The 22,575-nt window shown below is 32.5% G+C and overlaps 1 protein-coding gene across 4 annotated transcripts in view; it reads right to left on the minus strand.

The window, feature by feature from the left end:
- The window catches only part of LOC113511792 (afadin), an 87,238-nt gene that overhangs the window by 26,808 nt on the left and 37,855 nt on the right, over positions 1 to 22,575 (minus strand). For 3 of the 4 annotated variants that reach the window (XM_052896795.1, XM_052896790.1, XM_052896803.1), the window contains exons 9-10: positions 2,064 to 2,248; positions 1,190 to 1,357 (exon numbers count right to left, since the gene is read on the minus strand). In XM_052896795.1, the coding sequence (XP_052752755.1) occupies positions 1,190 to 1,357; positions 2,064 to 2,248 (353 nt within the window). Of the gene's footprint in view, positions 1 to 1,189; positions 1,358 to 2,063; positions 2,249 to 18,758; positions 18,865 to 22,575 lie in introns of those variants that run through there. The other variant, XM_052896807.1, reaches the window with a different exon arrangement.

Here is a 22,575-nt window from a genome sequence, read left to right on the forward strand (position 1 = left end):
AGAATTACAAATGTGATAGTGAGTTTGTTTGTTCTGTTTATGGCGCTTCAATGAGTAGACTAGTTGACGTAAAATTTAATAGGTATGCATTAACGTTTGGGATAGGGACGAATGTAGTATACTATTTATCCCGGTCAATCAATATATCCAGGACACACGGACGAGGTTAAGAATGAATATTTAAGACTTTGATTCGTAAATAAATACAAATAAATAACCACACAGAGATAAAGCCAACATATTGCATCAAAAATTATCATAATCAATTAAGATTTGACAAAAATAATGGGTTAGAGGTACACACCAAAAAACAAACAAACGAATTGGAAATTATCACTTTGAAATTTTTTTTAATTTTTTTTTTTTTGTGAAATGCAAGTATTAAGTAACATATAAACTGAAATAAACATTTAATCCCATAACATTAATATTCATGTGTAAGACCTCACGCGTACTTACTTTTACTTTTATGACAACATTAATAATATGTAATGCCTATGTGTGCGAATAAGAAATATTTTTTATGACCGGATACCGATATTAAATTTATATGAATCAGCGATTCTATTTATATACCTACTTGCAGATTTACTACACAATAATTATTGCACTATGTTCTATCACTTATATCGATAAATCTTTCAGTTTCTAGAAATCTAAAACTATTCGACATTACAAAAATCACTTGTTATTTTATACAGGGCCATAGTTCGTGATATCTGATGCGTTAACAGCTTTTGAAATAAAATCAGAAATGATGAAAAAACATAGGAGTGGCAAAGTCAACATTCTAGTAACCAGGGGATTTCTCGTAAATATAGTAAGGAAATATGTAACCTATTATGTTTATATGAAAATGTAAAATAGATCTATCACTAAGAATTGACGTAATACAAAAATATACAATAGTAAGATTTGCAGATTCTCGTTTACAAAATTAATTACATTAGTATTGTCGTCATATCAAGTGAAGGTGAAAGGTCTTAGAAAGATAGTTGGGAAAAGAACGGTGGACACTCTCTGCTAGATAAAAAGACAACTGTTGGTGGATGGATCGCATAATAGTGAAAGACGGTATAGAATGATTATATCGAGACCTAGACAATTTAAATAAAAAAAAATATTAATTAAAAAATAAACATTAAAACAGAATCTACATTAATTAAAACATAATAAATAGATAACCAACCTGCAACCGCTGCGTGTGCATTATACGCCGTCCATTCACGTACACGTGTGCATCGGCATGAAGTGGCGTCACAGTGTAGCCGCCACCTTCCCCGGTGGTCACCACGCAGTGCCGAGGCTGAATTGACGGCCCGTATAATTGAAGTGTTGTTCCGTTGCCAGATCCCACCTAAAGTAATGCGTAGAAAAGATAACTAACTTACATTTTTAATTGCCTATAGAGAGGAAAAGGAAACAATATACCCTATAAAAAATTCTAAACAACTATCTAGCAGTGTATACTGTTCGTTAGTTGAATTTTTTTTTTTATATTATTTTATACAAAAATCCACAGCTCTTAAAAAATAACTTACATGCTAAGTCTCTTATGAATACGGCCAATTACGAATTTTATTTATACAAACAAAAATTTTGATTTCAAAGCGAAGTAGGCAAGTTAGAGTAGGTGTATGCAAGTAATATAAGCACATGTATGAAAGAAACCATATATAATAGTGAGTGTCCATAAAATTAAGTTAATTGATATATAAAATAATTAAAATCCATGTTGCTAAAGTTCAGATATTGACAGCAATGATTAAATAATACAAATTCATGGTCACCAATTGTAAAGAGAATTAAATGTATGCGTGATTAAAATTATTTATCAGTTTATTAGTCACGTCGACCTTCCTTTATATCATTTCAAGTTTTCTGGTGATGCTGGAGTTCCCCTATTAACCCAGTTTTATAACATTTATGATATTACTATAAGACGAAACAACATATAGGTTTTTTTATCATTATATTGTAAGTCTATCGCAGAAAAGCACTTATGCTAGTACAAAACATCAATTGGATCAAATAAATAGAATACATACAATAAACATAATTACCTCAACGACATCTGTGATGCGTATCCGGCGGCCGTTCTCGAGGGCGGTACCGTCGGTGGCGACCTCTAGCAGCACGGGCTCGTTGCCGGGTCGCCCGCCGCTGCCTATGGAGCCGCCCGCTTTTTTCTTGCGCCGCCGCGGCTGCGCGTCCGCCGGCCGCCGCCGCACGTGGAACATGATGGAGCCTGCACATACACAGTTAATTAATTAACAAATTGGAAAAGGAACAAGTTCTATATATGCATACATTTGTTTTATTCGCGTTTATATCGCTAAGTACCTGAGTTCGATGTTACACGATTTGAAGAATGGCAAAAGAAAAAACATGACAATTAAATTTCTAAAAAAAAAAGAAAGAACATGGCAATTAAATTTCTAGGTCTGAGCACAACACCCCAGATTTTAGGAACGATTATGCCCAATGTATTTTTAATATATTTTTGTGATATCAACGAGTAATATCTCTATACTATCACAAAAATCCGGTAAAAATATTAATAAAATTAAGGATTTGAAAAGAAAACCGACTATCAAGTCAGCTAGTTTTGGTTTTGTTTTAAATAAAATTTATTAATCAACAAACTATACATCCATCCATATATTTCTATTAGTAATAGTGCAATTCAAATTCAAATAACCTTTATTCAAATAGACTTGTTTACAAGCACTTTTACACCCGTCTTTTTTTTACATCTACTGCAGTGTTCGAAAAGTTGTTTTCTGTTGAGAAACGCCCGCAACTCAACAGTTACTCTTTTAAATCTCTGTTAACATTATGTGTAATTAATCTAATAGTGCACATTTTAGGTGTAAGTGGCACAAGTAACCTTGGGCCGACTTCCGGTTCAGTCTTAAAACAATCTCGAATGGTATCTAGTCAGCTGAATGTTTTTTTCAGCCACAAATGTACGTGCGCACTGTATGTACAGTGCTTTTGTTCTAACATTACCCTGACAAAAATAATGTAATCTAAACGAGGACGTAGAGCCACTTTGATGATAAAGCTGACAGCACAGATGGTATAACAAGATCAAATCCCTACTCAAGCCTCAGAATCAAATGTCAGAGTAACTCATGTCAACGAAGACGCAGAAATTCGATATCAGTGTTGAGAGCACAAGAAAATACATTAAATAGTGAGACATTTTTCACTGAATACTATTGTTATATATAACATAGTAACATGCGACGGTGAAAGGGTCTAGTATAGTTTTATATTAGCTGTGGTACGTAGTGGTGTGATTATTAACTTGAATTTATGAATATAAATTTATCTTAACGCCAGGTTTTTTTTATGAAGGGCATAGTACTTATAGCAAACTGACAACTGTTATATGTCGTATAAGGTAATCATTTCAGTATGTCTTTTAAAGCATAACTGATATTTTTAATATCATTTCTCGAAAACAATACAAATATTAGCAAATAATTTTATAAGAAAATCTCATTATTAACTAATGAATGAAAACTTTTTATTGTTGCCCTCAAAAAAGGTTCAAAATAAAATCAGAATTAAATATCGCAGGTACTTAATCAATCAAAACCTAAAAATGTGATAAGTTGTGGTATGGTAAGTGTGTGGTAGTTGTGGTAGATAAACAATAATTAAAAATGTAACAAAGAGACCAATTTGAATAGCTTTACCGTATGCTAAAAATTGTTATATTTTCCATAATTACCATAGCGTAGATAAGTACATACAGATACTTATCAGTCCTACATAGGACGTAAAAAAATCTCTTCGACAAATTAGCGTCTGTATTAGCATTTATTCACTTTTTGTGTATTCGCTATTACAAGACTAATAATAATGATACTTCATTAGTGACAATGTTTTCAGCCGATTACTTGCTACAAAGACAATTATACTCACAAAACTTGAAATTGTTACCTTTCAACTATCAACAAACAAGCGAAAAATTATAATTTAGAATTAACGTTTCTTTATTTATCTGAGAATAAATCTCATACACCGCAAACGTAATTAAAGCAGAAAATGTGAAACGGAAAACTTGTAAACACTCCATTGCTCAATTACAAAGTGTCAAATTAAAACTTCTAAGAAACTTAAGGGTTGATTCCGTTATGTTAAAGTAGAGACATTAACATGCCATAATACAATTTAAGCATATTTCAGGAGCGTTACATTTGGTGGAGACGTATGAGGTTAAGTGCAGTGGTGGGTTGTGCGCGGGGAAGGCGCAGGGTAGGGTGGAAGGAAGGTAGGGGGGAGACGGACTAAACGAACCGAGCCTGCCTAGCGCCTCTAGTGTCAACATCATTAGCGTGTACATTGTCGCGCTGTCGTAGCTGTAGCCGCCGCGCCACTGGAACTACGAGATCCCTCCACGCGCTATTAACTTCTTGGATGAATCAAAGATATATACCATCAAGCAATATAATAACAGCATCAAGATAAGTTACGTTCCATCAAAAAATCTTTAAGCGTTTATTCATCAAAGTAAAGAACAAACACAATCAATCACTGAGGTAACTGATGCCTGCTGTGGTTCTGATCGATTCAACAAACGAAAGATTCGCAGTATGAATTAATGGTTAATCGAAAGCCCAGTTGTGATAGGCAAGTTACTTTTGTTACTTTATAGTGTTACGGTGTTCTAGATTCCTAGCGGAAATGTAATAAACTTGGATGGATAATTCTACGAATATTAGGAGTACTACAAAGATGTATTACTTCAATTTGGGATATTCACATAACTGTCAAGACTCTTAACACCATACTCAGTTACTGTTACTACCAAGAAGACATTTTTAGTAGTATGTATTCTTGGTATTATGTATACCGATGCACCTGTTTGACGATGTTAAAATCAATAAAACACCATGCAGTGAATTCATTAACTATTGACGTAGCCGATGGCCGCCGCTATTAAACAATTCATTATTAACCATTGTGACGCCGATATTAATAATTTGCGTTGAAAGTCTCTAAACCCACACATTTCCAAACAATTAAACTATCCTTTAATGAAACTAGCTTACGTTTATGTACAATATTAGACCGTGTCTGAACAAAGTGACCCCGTTACCTAAATATGTTATACATATACAACATACAAGAGTTTGATCAAACTTGTAGACATTAATCCAAGTTTTTTTTTTTTCTATATTAAAATATTGCGATTATGTTAAAGCTTATATATATCCTATACTATTATTTTATTAGCGGAATTTTTTTATATCATAGAGCAATGCTGTTGTACTTGGATTTGAATGATATAAGAGTCAGTAGTCAAACCAAGGCATTTTGAATAAAAGGTTGTCGTCCATCTGACGGTTTTAAGTGGCTCTGGCACCTTAAAGTAATCTACGAAGGAAGCTTTAGTAATGAACAAGTAACGGCTGAAATGATAATAAAGAGAACTCTATTTTGATATGATATTTATGTCAACGCTATTTTGATTTATTCATGAATACTTAAAAATCACTTAATGAATAGTAAAGTTTAGGATTTACCTATTTAAGAAGTAAGGTTTAAACTGAATGTTTAAAGATGATTGTATTAAATAAAAAATATATTAAATAGTTGACTTCTAAGTCAATACTCAGAAATCAACTATTATTATTAATATTACTTATATAAGACGATTATATATTATATAATACCAATAGTGATTTGGTGATTTATGTAACCAGCAAACTGTAGTATTAGTTAGCTTACGCAGGGTTCGTACCTACTAATATACATTTAGTTAACTTTAGTTAATTAATAAAATGAAACCAAAACATTTAGACATATGTATTTAAAAAAAATGGTTCAATCAAAATTTGCACTTTTTTATTCTTATCAATAAACTAGGCTAGGTTTTAATAGCAAACAGTCACGGTGGATGATTCATTGACGTATTCGATCCGGCTGAGTGGAATGCTCAATACACAATTACGGTCGTACACTACAATGCGGTGAATACGAATATTCGTATTCACCGAATATCTTCATGATATTCGTGCAAATAGTTACGTTTCCAGATTCATTTCGATTCTGATGACAGAAGTTTTCTGAGGTTTCCAAAACTAACTTTCTAATATTTCTATAATATTTTTCACTGTGCAGAAAAAAATGTCTTCCGCCATTGTTCTCCGTTTGCAAATATTAGGTTTCTATAATTAAAAATTAACCACCGGTAAGTTTTACTCTTGCAATATCGAGTAATATCTGAATTGGTGCCATTAAAATTTTATTGGCAGTTAAATTTTTATTATTAAATTACTTGGAATTATATATAGCGTGTTTTTTTTTAATACCTATTTGGTATTCGTATTTAGCGAATACAATCAATATTTGTAAAAGTAGCATATAGTTACATCACTAGTATAGACATTGAACAGTTTTTATATCAATGAATATTTCATAGGCAATAAATACCACAGTGATGATTGAAATGCTTCTTAGATTAAAAAATTTTTTACGCTGGGAGAACGAAATTTTACGAATGTATTCAGCTTTCATGTCGACTGTGCAATATTAATGTCAACTTGACGTTTTAATATATTACACATTCTAACATTTGGAATGTGTATATAGGTAGAAAATATATAAACTAATAGTTTATTACACGTATTCACGCAATGACCTTCTACTGAAGTCTATATATCTATTAAAACCGTATACGACATACACTTTTCATAAAATCGCATACCTTTGTGGCAGCCAAAAGTAAAAACTTCACCAAACAATCATAATTACTATTTACAAACAAAAGCATATGATCTCTAGCAAACACCAAAAGTTTTTACCAAGGACAATTTCCTTTTTTTCGTTCCTGAGGCGGGAACTAACAGATCTGTTGAACAACATGTTCGTGGGTGGACTGATTTATAGAGGGCATCGTGTAGTTGGGTGATCGCGTGTTCGTGGTACGTAGTCCAAATAGACGAACTAATTGATACGAACACACCACCGCTACGTCATAACACCACCAACGCCACTTGTTCACTAATCGCAAGCAATGCAATACAGGCTGGGGAGTATTATATTTATCGTGGTTTTCACGGTTGCAGCACTGTTTCACTTAATTATTTCTTTATTTGAATAATTAACATCTAATCTTTATAAAAAATAATTAATTGCCGAATGTATGTATGTGCATTACTTATTTGGATAATTTTCTGTTGCGTTTGTAATGGTCAAAAAGTGCAAGTAAAGTATTAAAGAAAATATTTGAAACAAGGAAAGTATATTCGTATCAAGTCAAGGCGGGCAGCTAGTAATCAATAAAAATCAAATTAATGAATTTAAGTTTGAAGCACTTATCGATATCAGTTTGTGGCATCATAATTCTCGCACTAAATTTCATTTGATGAAAAGTATAATGTATAAAAAATAATATAGAATAGTTCTTTACGTAGTATTTCTTAGAATTTTAATTTCCTACTCGTATAAACGATCTCGGAATTCATTTACAAAGTGTAATGTATTTAAAACAAAGTAAGAAGTCGTTCTTCGTTTAAAAGCGCACTGAAGCGAATAAATTATAAAATAGGGCACCGAGAGCATTAATAACAATTAATGAACCGTCCGTTATAAAAATAAGAATAAAGTGAATAAGTTATTACAGTAATGATTCAATGAATGTACTGAGTAATAAATAATCAAACATTTTATTAAACAATGTGGTCACCATCTATTGTCACCCTTATCATGATGATAGGACTAGATGCGCCATCTAGTACATTTTGTTCTGAATTTAATCTATTTTGACTCTTACTTGTTTTACAAGTAGATATAATTCAAATGTCACAAATATCTAGAGGTAATCTACGTATAAAATATTATTTTAATAAAATTAAAAGTTAGAAGTTGTCATTAGTTTTTCATAAGATTAACAACTCCACCTAAGATACTAAAATCCATACATAAATTGACGTAGATGGAATTTAATTAATTAAAGGTACAAAAATATAAAAATGAATTAAAAAGGAAAATATTAGTTGACAAAATAATGTTTGGCTTATCGTACCGGACTTTGCAATAGTAAATTTATGTGAAAAAATATACGCTCGACATGTGTTAATAGAAAAATATAAAGTTGAAGGACTAAGGGAGGGCGGATGGCTTGTTGGTGGGCGAGTGCGTATATACCATCGCGTGCTGACGTGATCGTAATACGTGTACTTATAAACCTACAAACGTTACCTGTTGCTTCATAACAACTAATAGCCACCTATAATTTTGACAAATGGTTCGATAACATCAGAATTCAGAGAAATACTGCGGAAGCTAACACTGCAGTGTTATAAACAGATAATACTAGGGTAAACAGTGGCAACTTTGTTAATGTAATATACACGAACTAACTTATAAACGTATTCTACGAACATTATTATTGCCATTAAATTAGAAACGAGCAACCGCAATAACAGAATGGCCATGGCACGATAATATTAGGAATTTAGGAATAATGCAGTAAAGGGCTTTGTAATTACATTTAACACTGATATTATTTCTATACTTTTGAAGACGAATAACTTACTTCATTCATTCGACTTGACCTACCTAAATTCAATATTAATATTAGAAATAGGTAAGCAAATAAAGTATTGGTTATCACGTATTCCTATTGCATCCACGTACGTTTTCTTGAAGTTCTTTAATCCATTTTCTTGTTGTTGAAAAGACTATCGATTTTTCAGTCACACAGGAGCGGTGTATGGAGAGACGTGGCTACATGTTATATTATAGGATTGACGATAGCAATCGGCCGACTGAAATGCCACTCCACATTACACATAACATGATCTGGGCCGGTCGCGTTCACATCCAATAGGGAAAATCTCATTTTCCGGAAGGTCACGAACTTGGGAGTGTTACTGCTTTGTTAGGTATTATTCATTCATCGTCGTTATTGAATGTAACAGAAACAGTCATACTGGTTAGTATTGTTAACAGTTGTTCTTTCAGTAAAACTGGGTTAAAAGTAAATAAAAACTTTTTAATTTTGGTAATTGAAAGAGAAATATAATATGTTAAAAATACTGTGCAGTGTTGAGATTCATCTGAAGTTGTATTCCGACACAGAGAGGCACTTAAGAGCGCAGTGGCGCGCTACGATGGGCGCCGGAACAAGTGAAATGTAGCACAACAGCAGTACAAACAATACCGCATTTTGTCGAACTGGTTGCACATTGATAGAACACAACATATGCTTACGTCTATTCAACGGAGTTACTGGTAGCAAATTTTATAATAACAAGACTTCACGAGGTTAGAAGAATTACTTCTATTACGAGAATTTGTAAATGGATACCGCAAGCTATATTTGCAATACCAGAGTAACAATATCCAGTAATTTCAGTATTTTCAAATAAATATGCATGAAGCATCGTTTACCTAACAAAATAACAAACGAAAACGACTTTACGAATCTATACACTCAATACGTTGACATACGTAGCAGCACGTAGCAAAATTACTTTTCACCACACCCGTTTTCATTTCATTACAAATGTACGCACATTAAATCTCTAGATCTCTTTATTTAATATAATAAATTATCTAATTAAATGTATTATAACAAGTAATTTTTTCTTTACAAAAAAGCAGCAATTTCAATTGTTACAAAACATATAGACGAAGTGTTTCGTAGATACCTTAGATTGGAAATATTTAAATTTAGGACTCGTTAATATGTGTCTACAATTTTACATTACATTTCAGAACAAGCAACATTTTGTTCGCCAAAGAAAAAGAAAACGTTCAAAATTAATATGGGGCTAATATAGACAATAATATATAATACTTTGACGATTGCATAAAGAATTATCAAAATCGGTTCAGAATCGGTAACGTAGTTGCACAACATAGTAAAAAAAAAAAATATAGACGAAATGAGAACCTCTGCTTTTTGGAAATCTCTTAAAAATATACTCCAGTCACGGCTACACCACAATACTTACATGTTTCAAATCATAATATGTCACGAAGTGATTGAAATGGGCGAAGCGTAGGACACAGTACGACAACAAACATCAGTAATATACATACAGGTACAAAATTGATCACAATTGGAAAAGCGGACATAAATAATGCGACCATGACCAATGTCGACTATACACCGTGTAAACGATTTACGATACAACAAGAACAATAAGATGTCGGCGGGTTCCTACGTTTGCTTCTAATGCTATGCCAGTAGGGCCACATAGGTATAATGTACGATGTGGGCGCAGCAAACGACGCTTCAATAAGCAGAGAGCGACACGCGACGTGGCGACTGGCGATCGTGGCCGCCGCCGGGCACCGCCGCGCCGTGCCGGTGTGCGTGCGGACTTGCGGGCCGTGCGTAAACAATGTCCGGCCAGACAGGCCGACGATGGGCGGGCGGCTGCCGACAGTGCCGCCCTATTATCATGTATATAAATCTAGCTGTACCATGCGGATATGCTTGCATACATTATTTTCTGTTTATTTAAACAAGCAACAATAATCAATAAATAAAAACACAAAACAAAATAAAAGTCTGGTAATAATTTATTGCTCAGTTACTTAATCTGTAAGATTTTTTTTTTTTTATATATTAACATATTTTCATATACATAGCAAAGCATCTTAGCAAAACATCTTTAGGCAGGTACGAGGATTGTAACAACCTCAGGTTATCTGGCAAATTTCTTTCTGACAACTTTTTTAAAATCGTTGTATTCCTCCCCTATAATTAAAAAAAAATTCATACTTCGTATGTGTACTAAATTTTTGACGATTCCGTTCAGTTACCTAAACGATAAGAGATATTAAAAGATAAGCAAATTTTGTTGAAATTATCACAGAAATATTTCCAATATGAAATTAATGACAAATCGAAACCTTCATTCGATTAATCGATTTTTTGTTTGTACCTACTACTATCGGACATCAACAAAATGTCTGTGATCGAGTCAATTATTTATTTACATTTTCATTAATCTATATCTACAATCTTTTACGGCTATAATATTAACAGTATAGGATAAATAGGCTCAATATACGGTCTTAAACATTATGTTGAAGGGAAAATTTGTTGCTGTAATTGAAAATTTTGAGAGTAGTAAATAAAAATCTTAAATGTCCATGTACAAAAGGCGGTCTTATTACCAAACGCAAGCTCCTTTTATCAGACAAAATTGGGGAAAAAGGATAATGCGCCAAATAAAGCGCACCGTGAACAAACAAGGTAAAGGCTGTGTATCTTATATGTGTATATTACATACACCGAATGAGCATGCGAGTACTAAAATACTAGGAAGCAATAGAGGTTTATCCTTTCTAACCTCTTAGTAATATAATAAAACCGTAACTAGGCGATGTTTGTACATAGGAGATATTTAAGAAAAATTACTATGAAGGATCTTAAAACAAGATGCCCAAACAATCATTTGTAGAAATTTTGTCGATCTGTATGTTTGTTGTCAGTTTTTAATTTTGTTCCTGAAAGTCGGACATATAATCTTGTGTAGTAGTATACTAGGCACTAGTTGAGCTTTGATACGCCATTTAGAGGCAGCTGGCAAAAAAACTAGTTATAAATGTGAAAGTGAATTTATTTGTTACCACTTGGCGCTTTATGGACTCTACCAACCGTCACGAAATTTTTGCATACATGTACTATTTGGAATGTAGACAAAGACGACTTTTTTCCCCGTCAATTAATATATATCGAGCATAATCACAAGTAAAGACTACTATTAAATATTTTATAAATCAAAGAACATGAAAGAATTGAACGTGTTATATTATGAAAAGTAATTACATATGTATGTTTAACCATTAATTATTATGAATCAGTTATATATGTATAAACAAAGTAACGAGTTTTAATACTACAAATGTTTATTATTCATTCAACTGAATAATCGATTGAATACGTACGGTTCACGATTACATCGGGATCAGAATTTTCAGCTCATCTCGAGCAAATGTCTATTCATGCTCGCATTTGGTTTAAAAGGTCGCTCATATGAATTTATAATGGTGATATTAATGTACAATTAAAAACATTATATGCAAGAGAACTATTTTCTCATTTTTCTAACAAGTAAATTTTTCTCCATAAAATAGCACCGAGTAAACGAAGTTCCGTAGACACATTAGATTTTTTTTTTATTTAAACTTGGTATCGTGTATCTATTTATATAAATAAAATTTAATGTGATTGTGATTGTCAGAACAAGATATGTACGAAATATTTGCAAAATTATACGGAAAAGAAAAAAAATTAGATTATAAAATCTCCATACATAAAAATAAACGAGTGAGTACGAATAAAGACTTGGCCTCATTTTCTTGGCTGTAGCTAGTATTATATATATATAATGTATTTTCGCAACAAATAATTTTTTGCTCTGTAATCGTCACAAATTTAATACGGGATCAACACAGATTTTAAACTATATCGATTACAAAAAAAAAAAAAGATTAAAACCAGTTTCGAATTGGTGACGTAATCGCATAAAAAGGAATCTCCTCGTTTGGAAATTTAGGAAGTTGCTTGAAATTTCTCGTAATTGTATCCAGGCGAATGAATCCCCACTTACGCACATCGTCTTCACACATTCGCACAGTTCCCCCGTATATTCTTTGGTCGCGAAGTTGGCACCAACTTTATATAAGAGTAGAAATACAATTGAATAAATAATTTCTATTGAATAAAAGATTTCATTCAAGCCTCTAAGACATGTTCCTTTTATCTTAGTTTACCAAAGACAGTAGTGCTATGGATTTTACAAAATAATAGTAAAGAATTTTTTCACTTATAAAAGAATATAGTGTATAAAAGAATAGAGTGAACAATTCTTTTATCATTTATTTTTCATAAACGATTTCAGTAGCAGCATCGGTGCTAGGATTATCATAAATTTGAATTGCTTTACGTAATGATAGGTAACATTTTATTCTCATGTTTCTAAAATAGAAAAACAGGGTTTAAAAAAAAAAACACTGCTATTCTTCATTAGTGAACAATAAAATTCACTAGAATGAGAAATATGTGGTTTGTAATGAACCATTCAGTAGAATTTAATTCCAATTATCACTAGCTGGCCCAGCAAACGTTCTTTTGCCGTATAAATATTTTTTTCGAATAGGAGCATCCTAATCATCTAGCGGTATGAAATATACTTTACGAGCTATATTACGAGAATATACATAAAAAAATCATAAAAATCAGTTGAGCCATTTCGGAGGAGTGCGACTACAAATACTGTGACATGAGATTTTAATTTTATATTTATTACACAAAGTATTTCACAACATACGTCCTAGACAAATTTATTCAAAGAGCGTCGAGAATATAAAACTCCTGTAAATTTGCTTGGAAATTGTTTGAATAATGGCAAGGTATTTCGGTTGTCTGTCGTTATCTCTTGGCTTATAAACTATGTCTCTTTGAAGCTTAAATCCTTCTCGTCTCACGAAAAGTTGGAAGGCCGTTTGCTATCTGGAGCTTATGAGGACGAGTATAAACACAAAAGCGCTTTTTGTTAAATCCTTCGGTATTAACCAAATAACGATTGATAGCAAAATGAAGAGTGTTGATGAATATAAAATAATAGCATTATTTTTATTAACGTTTGTCTAAAGGTGCGTGTGCATAATAAATAAAGGCGTCTACGCCTACACGAGGAGATAATAAATTGTTACAATATTATGTATTACAAAGGTGACCTTCTGAACTTTGCTTTATACGGATGGTGTACTTTCATATCAATACTAAATTATTAACTTAGGGACACTAAGTCACTCGATCGCGTAGGTAGATAAAAAATCTATAATCTATACATATAAATAATTATAGAATATAGTCTGTATCTACAATGACCTACATTAAATATTTACTTAAGTCTTACATTAGGATATTCCGTTATGTGGACGTGTACTACGATACAAGGTACAAATAACTTTCTTTATTATTTATCTATCTGACTGAAGGTTTTGTTCTAAACATCACGTACAGAGACATAATTTTGTAAAAACCAAGGAATCATGGAAGGTAACATGTTACCTAGCTGTGCGAATTCAGCTGTAACATAAAATTGAGAAATTACACTATGGTATAGTTTTGACGCTTATTACTCAATCTCGTAAAGGGCTAAAAGGATTTTAATTAAATTCTAGCACAACAATTTCACCTAACACATTTTAATAGGATTATTCACCGAATCCTTTTATGTATTTGCTCTTTTTTCATATGCCTATGTCACATACGTGCTTATTTTTTAATGGATAACGATACAATGATAATCCCATCTTATTACCACCGCATTACGACCTGTTAGTAATGCGGATCATTGCTAGCAAAACACCCTCTCAAGTCGTCCTCTTCGTGGTTTCCCTTGGAAACAATCGTGCTGAATTTTAGGTGTTTTCATCATAATAGACGTATTGACGTGCTTTTTTATCCTCACCATTTATCTCTTGCTGGTGCCGCACCAGCATACACCGTTAGTGCAGGCCGTGTTACCATTTCATTATCATTGATAAAAAAAAAATGCCTATCATTCGTGCAAGATCATTTACGTGTACAACTAGTTCTAAGTAAACCTTTTGTTTGACGAGCAAACAAATACGAAGAAACAATGAGTGTATTTGTATTCATATTATTGTTACTGCTCCTGTCTCATTCGTAAATGCTGATACATCCCAAGAAATATTTTATCCACTAACTCACTAGCGCTTACAAATATTTCTCTTCTGCAAAAATATTTTACAAAAACGTGACTGGATTTAGGTACCAAAATCGACCAATAAACCTAACTGCAAGTCATAACAATTGTTATACACAACGTTATCAAAAACGACTGTTTTGGTAAGTTTTCAACTGTTACTTTTGTTGTTGTTTGTAACTTGTTGTTGTTCTCTCTTTGCTTTCTGATACTATATGTATTCTAGTTTGTAGAGAAGAATGTTTTAGATTAAGGGCTTAACCAATTCGGAAGCTCCAGTTTCTGAAATTGGAATTCTTAATTTAAATTTCATATTAAGCTGCAGCAATGAATAAGGAAGATGGAGTGATAGAAGGCCGGTCTACTACTTCTTGGATTGGAGGCCACATATTACGGTTTAGGACAATCTAGGCCAAATGAGAGATGGTCCATGTGGCCGCTTTAAGATTATTTTTGTGGCAGATTACGAATTTAAAAAGATGCTTATAATATGAATATATGTAATTGATAATGATGATGATACACTAATGATAACACAGCAAAAAGTCATCTATGGTATATCATAAAGTGTATAAAGATATAAGATTAACAAAAAAATTTCTTCGGCGCTTCCTGAAAATTCCCGAGACGTTAGAGGACAAGTAAAAGATCCATTACCTTCATGTATATCCCATGTTAAACACACGGCTATTTGTCTTGAGCAGCGACTCTATTGGGTAATTGGGACAATGCTTTAGTACTTACCTTGACATTTACAATATATAAATCCTTTCATACATTTACTTGCCAGTTCATTTGTAATACATATATTATTCCTCAATCAAAAAGAAACTTGTTTGGTTAATAGTCCCAAAAGGCCATTATAGTCCTTCTAGTTTCGATGCCCAAAGTATTTTCCTGGTTTGAAAACACGTACTCCATTTATTATTGTTTTATTACCAATATTACAAACGTGAAAGTTTGGATGTTTGCCACTCAATAATTTCGACTTAACGAATGTAAATATTTGATATACATAGATGAGCGAAGTGTTTAAAAAAATCTAAATTCACGTCATAATCAAATTTGAGCACCAATCGGTTTATTAGATTACCAACAATCTGGGATAGGAGATATTACTCGCTGATAATGTAGCTTTCTATAGGTAAAATGATTTTTAAATTCAGTTGAGTGGTTTTTTAATGTATCCATTATAAACAAACAAAGAATCAATCTTTTCTCTTTATCAAATATCAAAACCTGGGCAAAAACTATTATACCAAATTATGAAAGTGGTAATCTGTCCCTCAATTTATACAATAATATTATATAACATGTGAGAACCGCGAATATGTTTAACATTAATAGAACTTACAGCCTTTGTTTAACTGTATGGATTATCAAGAAAACCTTAGATACATCGATTTATATGTATTCAAAAGCATTGTCTCAACTCCAAAGTGTCGACCTACTTTGACATAACGTTCTATACATAAATAGACATAGTGCGTTTAAGCCACATAGACAGATTAGAAATGGTTGATTCAATCCGATATCATATTATGGATATGAATTATATAAAATTAATAATATAGTTTTTATTTTTATTAACGAATCTTATTATTTTAAGTGACTTCAAAAGCGGGAAATTCTGGTTTTTACTATAATTTTCTATTATATTACGCAATATCCTCACCAATTCTAGACTGATTCCATATTAGTCACGACTGCAGTTACATTTTTCAGACACTGGACATAATTTGTTTAACATCTATCTACACATATATCATTATTTATTATATTATAATGAAACAAAAAGTAATATAAACCTAGTCTATATCATCATAATTATGTAGACTATATTTTCCATAGAAATGAGATGTACAGTTATGTTCATACCGACAAACCGCGAAAAATACTGGTAAATTTTTTGTATGTAATTAAAGTCCTACGTTCAAACTACTCCTTATTTTTCTCCTTCTTTTTTTTTCTTTCTTATCAATTATGATTCTTATTATTTTCAAATTTTTATCTACAATATATAACGATAATTTATTTGGAATCTATTTCAAATGATCTTTTTTTTATTTATGATACGTATATTAAAAATAAACTTGTCTCGGATATAATGAATAACAGCTGGTTTCATGAAGACCATAACCTTTACAGCACTAAGTAAATAACTCGGTAAGAGATTTGCCCATATATCTATAGTTAAATCGAAAACAGATTTATACATTATTATTACATAATCCATTTGTTTGACTCTAGAAACTCCTTGTCTGACACCTGGTTTGAAATTGTAATTAACTTCAACCTCTAGAAACGTATTACTGACCCGTTTCTAATTTATTATTCAATCTGTGGCTCCGCGGAACTGATCCCGAAAATGGTGTAGAATTTATATCAATATTCTAAAGAGGTAATACCGGTGTTGGGGATACCGAACTTATGAACTGCATTTTGAAATTGTTATAAAAATATCAAAACTACACTATTCTTAAGGAATAGAGAATATATAAGGTTCGCGTGAGTAAAGCCGTGGAAAACAGTAATATATATTTTAATTTAACAACTATTTAATTAACTATTGCGTTAATAAAGCACATAAAGGATACTGGGGCCGATTCTGACGAGCCATTTGTCTAAGCCTATCTCTTAACCTAATACTTTAATTTATTTCGCGAAATTACTTTTTATGGATCATCATAAACTAAAATTATAATAATTTTAACATAAAAGAAAATTCGTCATATTAATCCTTATAACAAAGATTTTGCTGTAATATCAAATTGAAATTTTGATTGTAGAGATAGATTTAGAGAAATGGCGTCTTAGAATCGATTCCACTAACTTTTTAGTATTCAATTTCGACAGATTAGAAGGTAAAAAGAGTTCAAAGAATACTTCAGGTAAGTTTTAAAGAATGTGAAACGTACAACTTCGAGATCAAGACAAAAGAAGTTTATGTTTAAAAATACGAGAAACAAAATCTTTAGAGAATAGAGTGGACACGGACCTTATTATGGATAAAAAGGATCCACGATGACTATAATCCATGGTTGTTTAAAGTTGAAAATTATTAAAGTTTTATTTCAGCTTTTCCTTGTTGGATCAAATAAATATTTATATAATGTGCGTCTTAATAGCATGGTTATTATTTTTATGAAACCCCACAAAATTTTCTAAATGCACATTTTTGCCTTTCAAGACAAGTCAATTTGTCATGTAAGTTGTGTGCGTAATGTGGATATAAAACGACAAACCAAGAATGTTATAAATAAGCCGGCTAAACTTATCCTACATGTAGCAAGGATATTAAAATTAACATACCAGTAACGTGAAGCTCATGACCAATAGTCCAAGAGGCTGGAATTGTGACACCTTATTCCAGTGTCACCGACTAGTCTTTTTGCTAGTGTACAATAACTCCCTTATCATCAGTAACAAGCCGCCTGAGGGATTGCTCTCAATTCGAGATAATGTTAAAGGTCGAATTACTCGTAGACACACCATTTTACGAGGAGACAATAAAAAATGCCCTTTATCGCTACATATCAGCACGAAATAAACCGGTTAACTCTGACACAAAGGAAATATCCTCGATCTTTTATTGGCGTCGACAACATATAAAGTGATTTAGAAAGTCTCAAACTTCCGCGTCGATTTACTGATATGCGAATACTTTTTTACGCAAACATTTGGACTATATGATAAATTATAACCAAACGGTCCGGATGTTGAATCATGAAAATAGATATTATTCAAGAAATAATGAACACCTTGTTAGTTAATTCTTGCAAAAGTTGAGGACTTCAAGGACGATATTATGCATATTGATTCGGCGAAGCAACGGACATCGAACCGCGAAACGAGTTAAAAATACCGGCCAGTCGACCGGCATCTGCGGGCACACCGGTCAGACTACTCTGGCAGGCCACATGCGTTTGTTTACTATCTGCCGCGATCGCGGCGAAGGCGACGCCGACAGCCGAGTTGGCCTCTGCCGACGGACAATTTGCGACAATTGGAGAAAAAGTTGTGCTCGTGCGAACTTACGGCGGATGCCCCAATCCATGTCTGTGGCGCGCGGAGAGTGCGGCGCGCGGCGCGGCGTCTGCGAGTCAACTGCCGCGTCCTGCGCCCGCATACTCCCGCTCATATATTCCCATTGTGAGCCGCGCTGTGCATTGTCCGCACCAGGAGCCAACTCGCGGAAATTGCATACTGGTGCATATTTTCATATGCTTAGAAGACTCACTTACATCATGGTCGATTGGAATTGATTTCCGATGTTTGTTATTATGACAATGATACACCTTAATCTTACACATGTATTACTCGTATATAGGTGTTTTATTATCGGAACACTTAATGGGAAAAGGACTTTATCGCTCAATCACCCAATCACATTTCCCGTTGGGAATTAGACTTTACGGATCTATAGAAGAGTCCTTTTTATTAGCGCACATTTCCACGCGCACGCCTTTAAATCTAAATCGGATTATCACAGAATTGCTCCCGGTATAAAAGTATACAACTGTAATACTTGAAAGTAGAGTACATGGTACATACTGCTAATAGTCATTGTAGTGGTAGTTTACCCCACATACAGAAAACAACGAAAATAAATATTATTATACTGTTAAACTTTCTTCAGTACACAACTATAATATGTATTAAAATAAACCTTTGTATGATTGTTGAAATTTCTAGAATTTGTTTAGAAGGAAAACGGGGAGTGAGGTTGGCAGGTAAAATGTTCGGGTAAATACGAGTACTTATGAAGGTCTGCAATTCTTCTACTACTGGCGTCCTTAGGTCATGGTAATAAATTACTTGCTATTGAGAAAACCAATACATGTTCTTGTTGCTAAGCTACTTCAAAGGGAAAAGTTAACTAACACGAGAACTTCGAACGCACTTGGGAAAATTTTTAAAAGAAAAACAAAGTTTTTCAACAGAGAACGCATATCCTAATTCATTTAAGTAATATAAATTTAATAACACTTATTGCTTTATGACAGAAACTTTGAAAAGTAATGATAAACTTATGAGTACGTAATAAGATTTTTATGTATTGTTTAAATCTATTTTAAATATTTTTTTAAATATAAATTTAAATAATAATGTTTGCCCTGACATAACCCATAGCCAAATACATACATAACCATAACAAAAAGCCAAAACTACAAAGTCTAAGAAAGTTGAAATTTGAAACAAGATTCTTTTATAGATAACGTAAGCATCCACTAAGAAAGATTTTTTTTAAATTTCGACTTCAAGGGAAATAACGACATTACGCGAGCAAAGCCGCAGGCAAGAGTTTATCAAATAATGTAGGCATTGCCAATATTACGGTAGGCGCCCACTTAATGCATTCATAGGACAGGCACATTGGCTTGCCAAAATGAAATTCTGTTCGATCTCGATCGGATCTACTTTAGCCAAAAAATCTTTTTATTAGCTCTGGTCGAACTTTTTTATACTTCCTACGAACAAATAACTTTAGGTATGCCTATACTTAAAATTGTTTGTCCAATAGCAACTGCCTGGTTTTTATTAGATGAGTTAGCAATACCTGTGATAAACAACAACAACAACCATCTATAAACTTGAAGATAATTTCATTTATAGAATATACTGTGTCGTTTACGGCACCTCTCATGTAATCTGTCACTCCAAAAAATTGTAATTATATGTCGCTTCTATCAGATATTTAAGTTGGAAAACTCAGATGCGCGTTATTTGGTATCTTATAACACAGTCAATATAATTTGCTGACATTAACTAATTATTATTTAATAAATACAAACAACAGTAAATACTAAAATAAATACTAATAGGAACGAAAATACCAGAGAAAATACAAACAAAAATCGTAATAATTTTACTTTGACTTTAGTGTAACATTAAAGTCTTATTATTATTATATATCCGTTAGATTTTTTTATAAATCTTATTCTAAGTAATTCCAATATAATATTTTGAAAAATAAAAATAATATTGTACACGCATGCATAAAACTAGAAACACTTTATCTTATTGTATCCTACTAAATTATTCAAGTAAATTCCCCAGAACCAAATAAAAATGGTCCAACGCGATTGCTTTTCCAACTTTTGTTTTTAGATAAGAACGACAAATCCCACGTCACCTATAGACCATAGAGAAACCTCGAGTCCTTTACTAATACAAAGATATGTTACAATTCACTTTATCTCATGTTTTTGTGAAGTTACTGAATGTACGTACATTTACTTAAATAAGATCTGAATAAACAATTTATCACAAACATTTAAGTAGGCATATCGTAAAAAATATTAAGATATGCTCACGACTAAGTATCATAATACTTAATAGGGTAGACAAATATACTATCAAATATGTTATACCAACTGTTAATCACATATATTAAGTAGGTTTTTTTATAATCAAATCAAATTAAAATATTCTCTTTCACTAACACTGCTTTGTTTTAATTTGTAATTTAACCCCTTTAAGGTACTTAGAGGTAGAATTGCCAAAAACTGTTGAAAAACATTTTGTTTTTAATCCAATGCCTATAACTTTCATACTTCTAGGATGCCAGAAGAACCTGCGCGGGCTGCCAGAAGTATACTCCGTTCAATCCCGTTAAGTCCCGATAGTGTATTCAAAATATTATTTTCTTATTGTTAACCTATGTTATACAAAGAATCTAAGTGTAAAATTTCAAGATTCTCAGAAGTGTAAGATTTCAAGACTCAGAGTCTCGGTTGATGTATGGGCTAATTTTTATAATTATTATATTTGCCGTTAACTATCCGCTATTAAACATAAGTCTCCCCATAAGAAGGGTTTTGTAGTTACCACGCTTGGCAGGCCGATTGGCAACCGCTTTTGGTGATGTTTTAAGAGGGACGCTACGGCATATAGGCGTAGCGTATACTGGGTGATTTTTTTTATATTTTTTAGACAATTTTATATCTATAGATTAATAGTATCTACGTTTATGATATTAGTTAATAAAAAACTACAAATATCCACGCCAAATAAAAAAAATGTACAAATTGATAATTCATAAAATAATATTGGCACATAGAATTATACTATTATTAAACTTATAATGCAGTGAGATACCAACATAGGACAGACCACCCCTACTTTCCTGTGGGTGTCATAAGAGACAACTAAAGCAATTTATTGGTCGAGAGATGGGCAGCAGTGTCCTGCTTAAAACGTTACCAAAGGCTAACTGCGTTTGCCAAGCGCCTGCCAAGCATGGGAACTACTGGCAACCCCCTCCACTATTTTATGAGGGAGGCCCATGTTAAACAGCGGACATTTAACGGTTGATATGATGATGATGACAACGATGAAGCTTATATTGACGACATAATTCTGCAAATTGAACAATACGCAAATTATTAATTCCCATAACATTTTATCCAAAAAGTCTTAATGTTTCGAAAATGTCAAATAGTTAATCCAGCAGTAAATCTTTAGTTCTTATGTTATTTATGATAAATAATTCATTTGGGCAGAATGAAATAAAAGCTGTGTTACGTGTATTCGTGTAATCTGTTAATCAGAAGGGAGAACCATAAAATGAAATTATATTTTGTACAATGATTTACAATGATATTTATTTGTAACGCAACTGTTCTGAGGTTAACGTGATGTATTTATATAGCATCATGCGGTTTTGGGGCAGTGAAAAGGTCAAAAGGTTTAGCAAAGGTCCAGTCAAATATCGAATGTCCGGTAAACATACTCGTTTTATTAGACATATACGTTATAGCGGTTCTTACAATAAGCATAACTTTATTTTTACATTATACAAGTTCGATTTAATATATCGTCAAAACTAACAAAAACAATAACAAATATTTCC

The sequence above is a fragment of the Galleria mellonella genome, unplaced genomic scaffold, assembly GCF_026898425.1.
Source record: "Galleria mellonella isolate WM207_F2 unplaced genomic scaffold, CSIRO_AGI_GalMel_v1 utg117, whole genome shotgun sequence".
Lineage (NCBI taxonomy): Eukaryota > Metazoa > Arthropoda > Insecta > Lepidoptera > Pyralidae > Galleria > Galleria mellonella.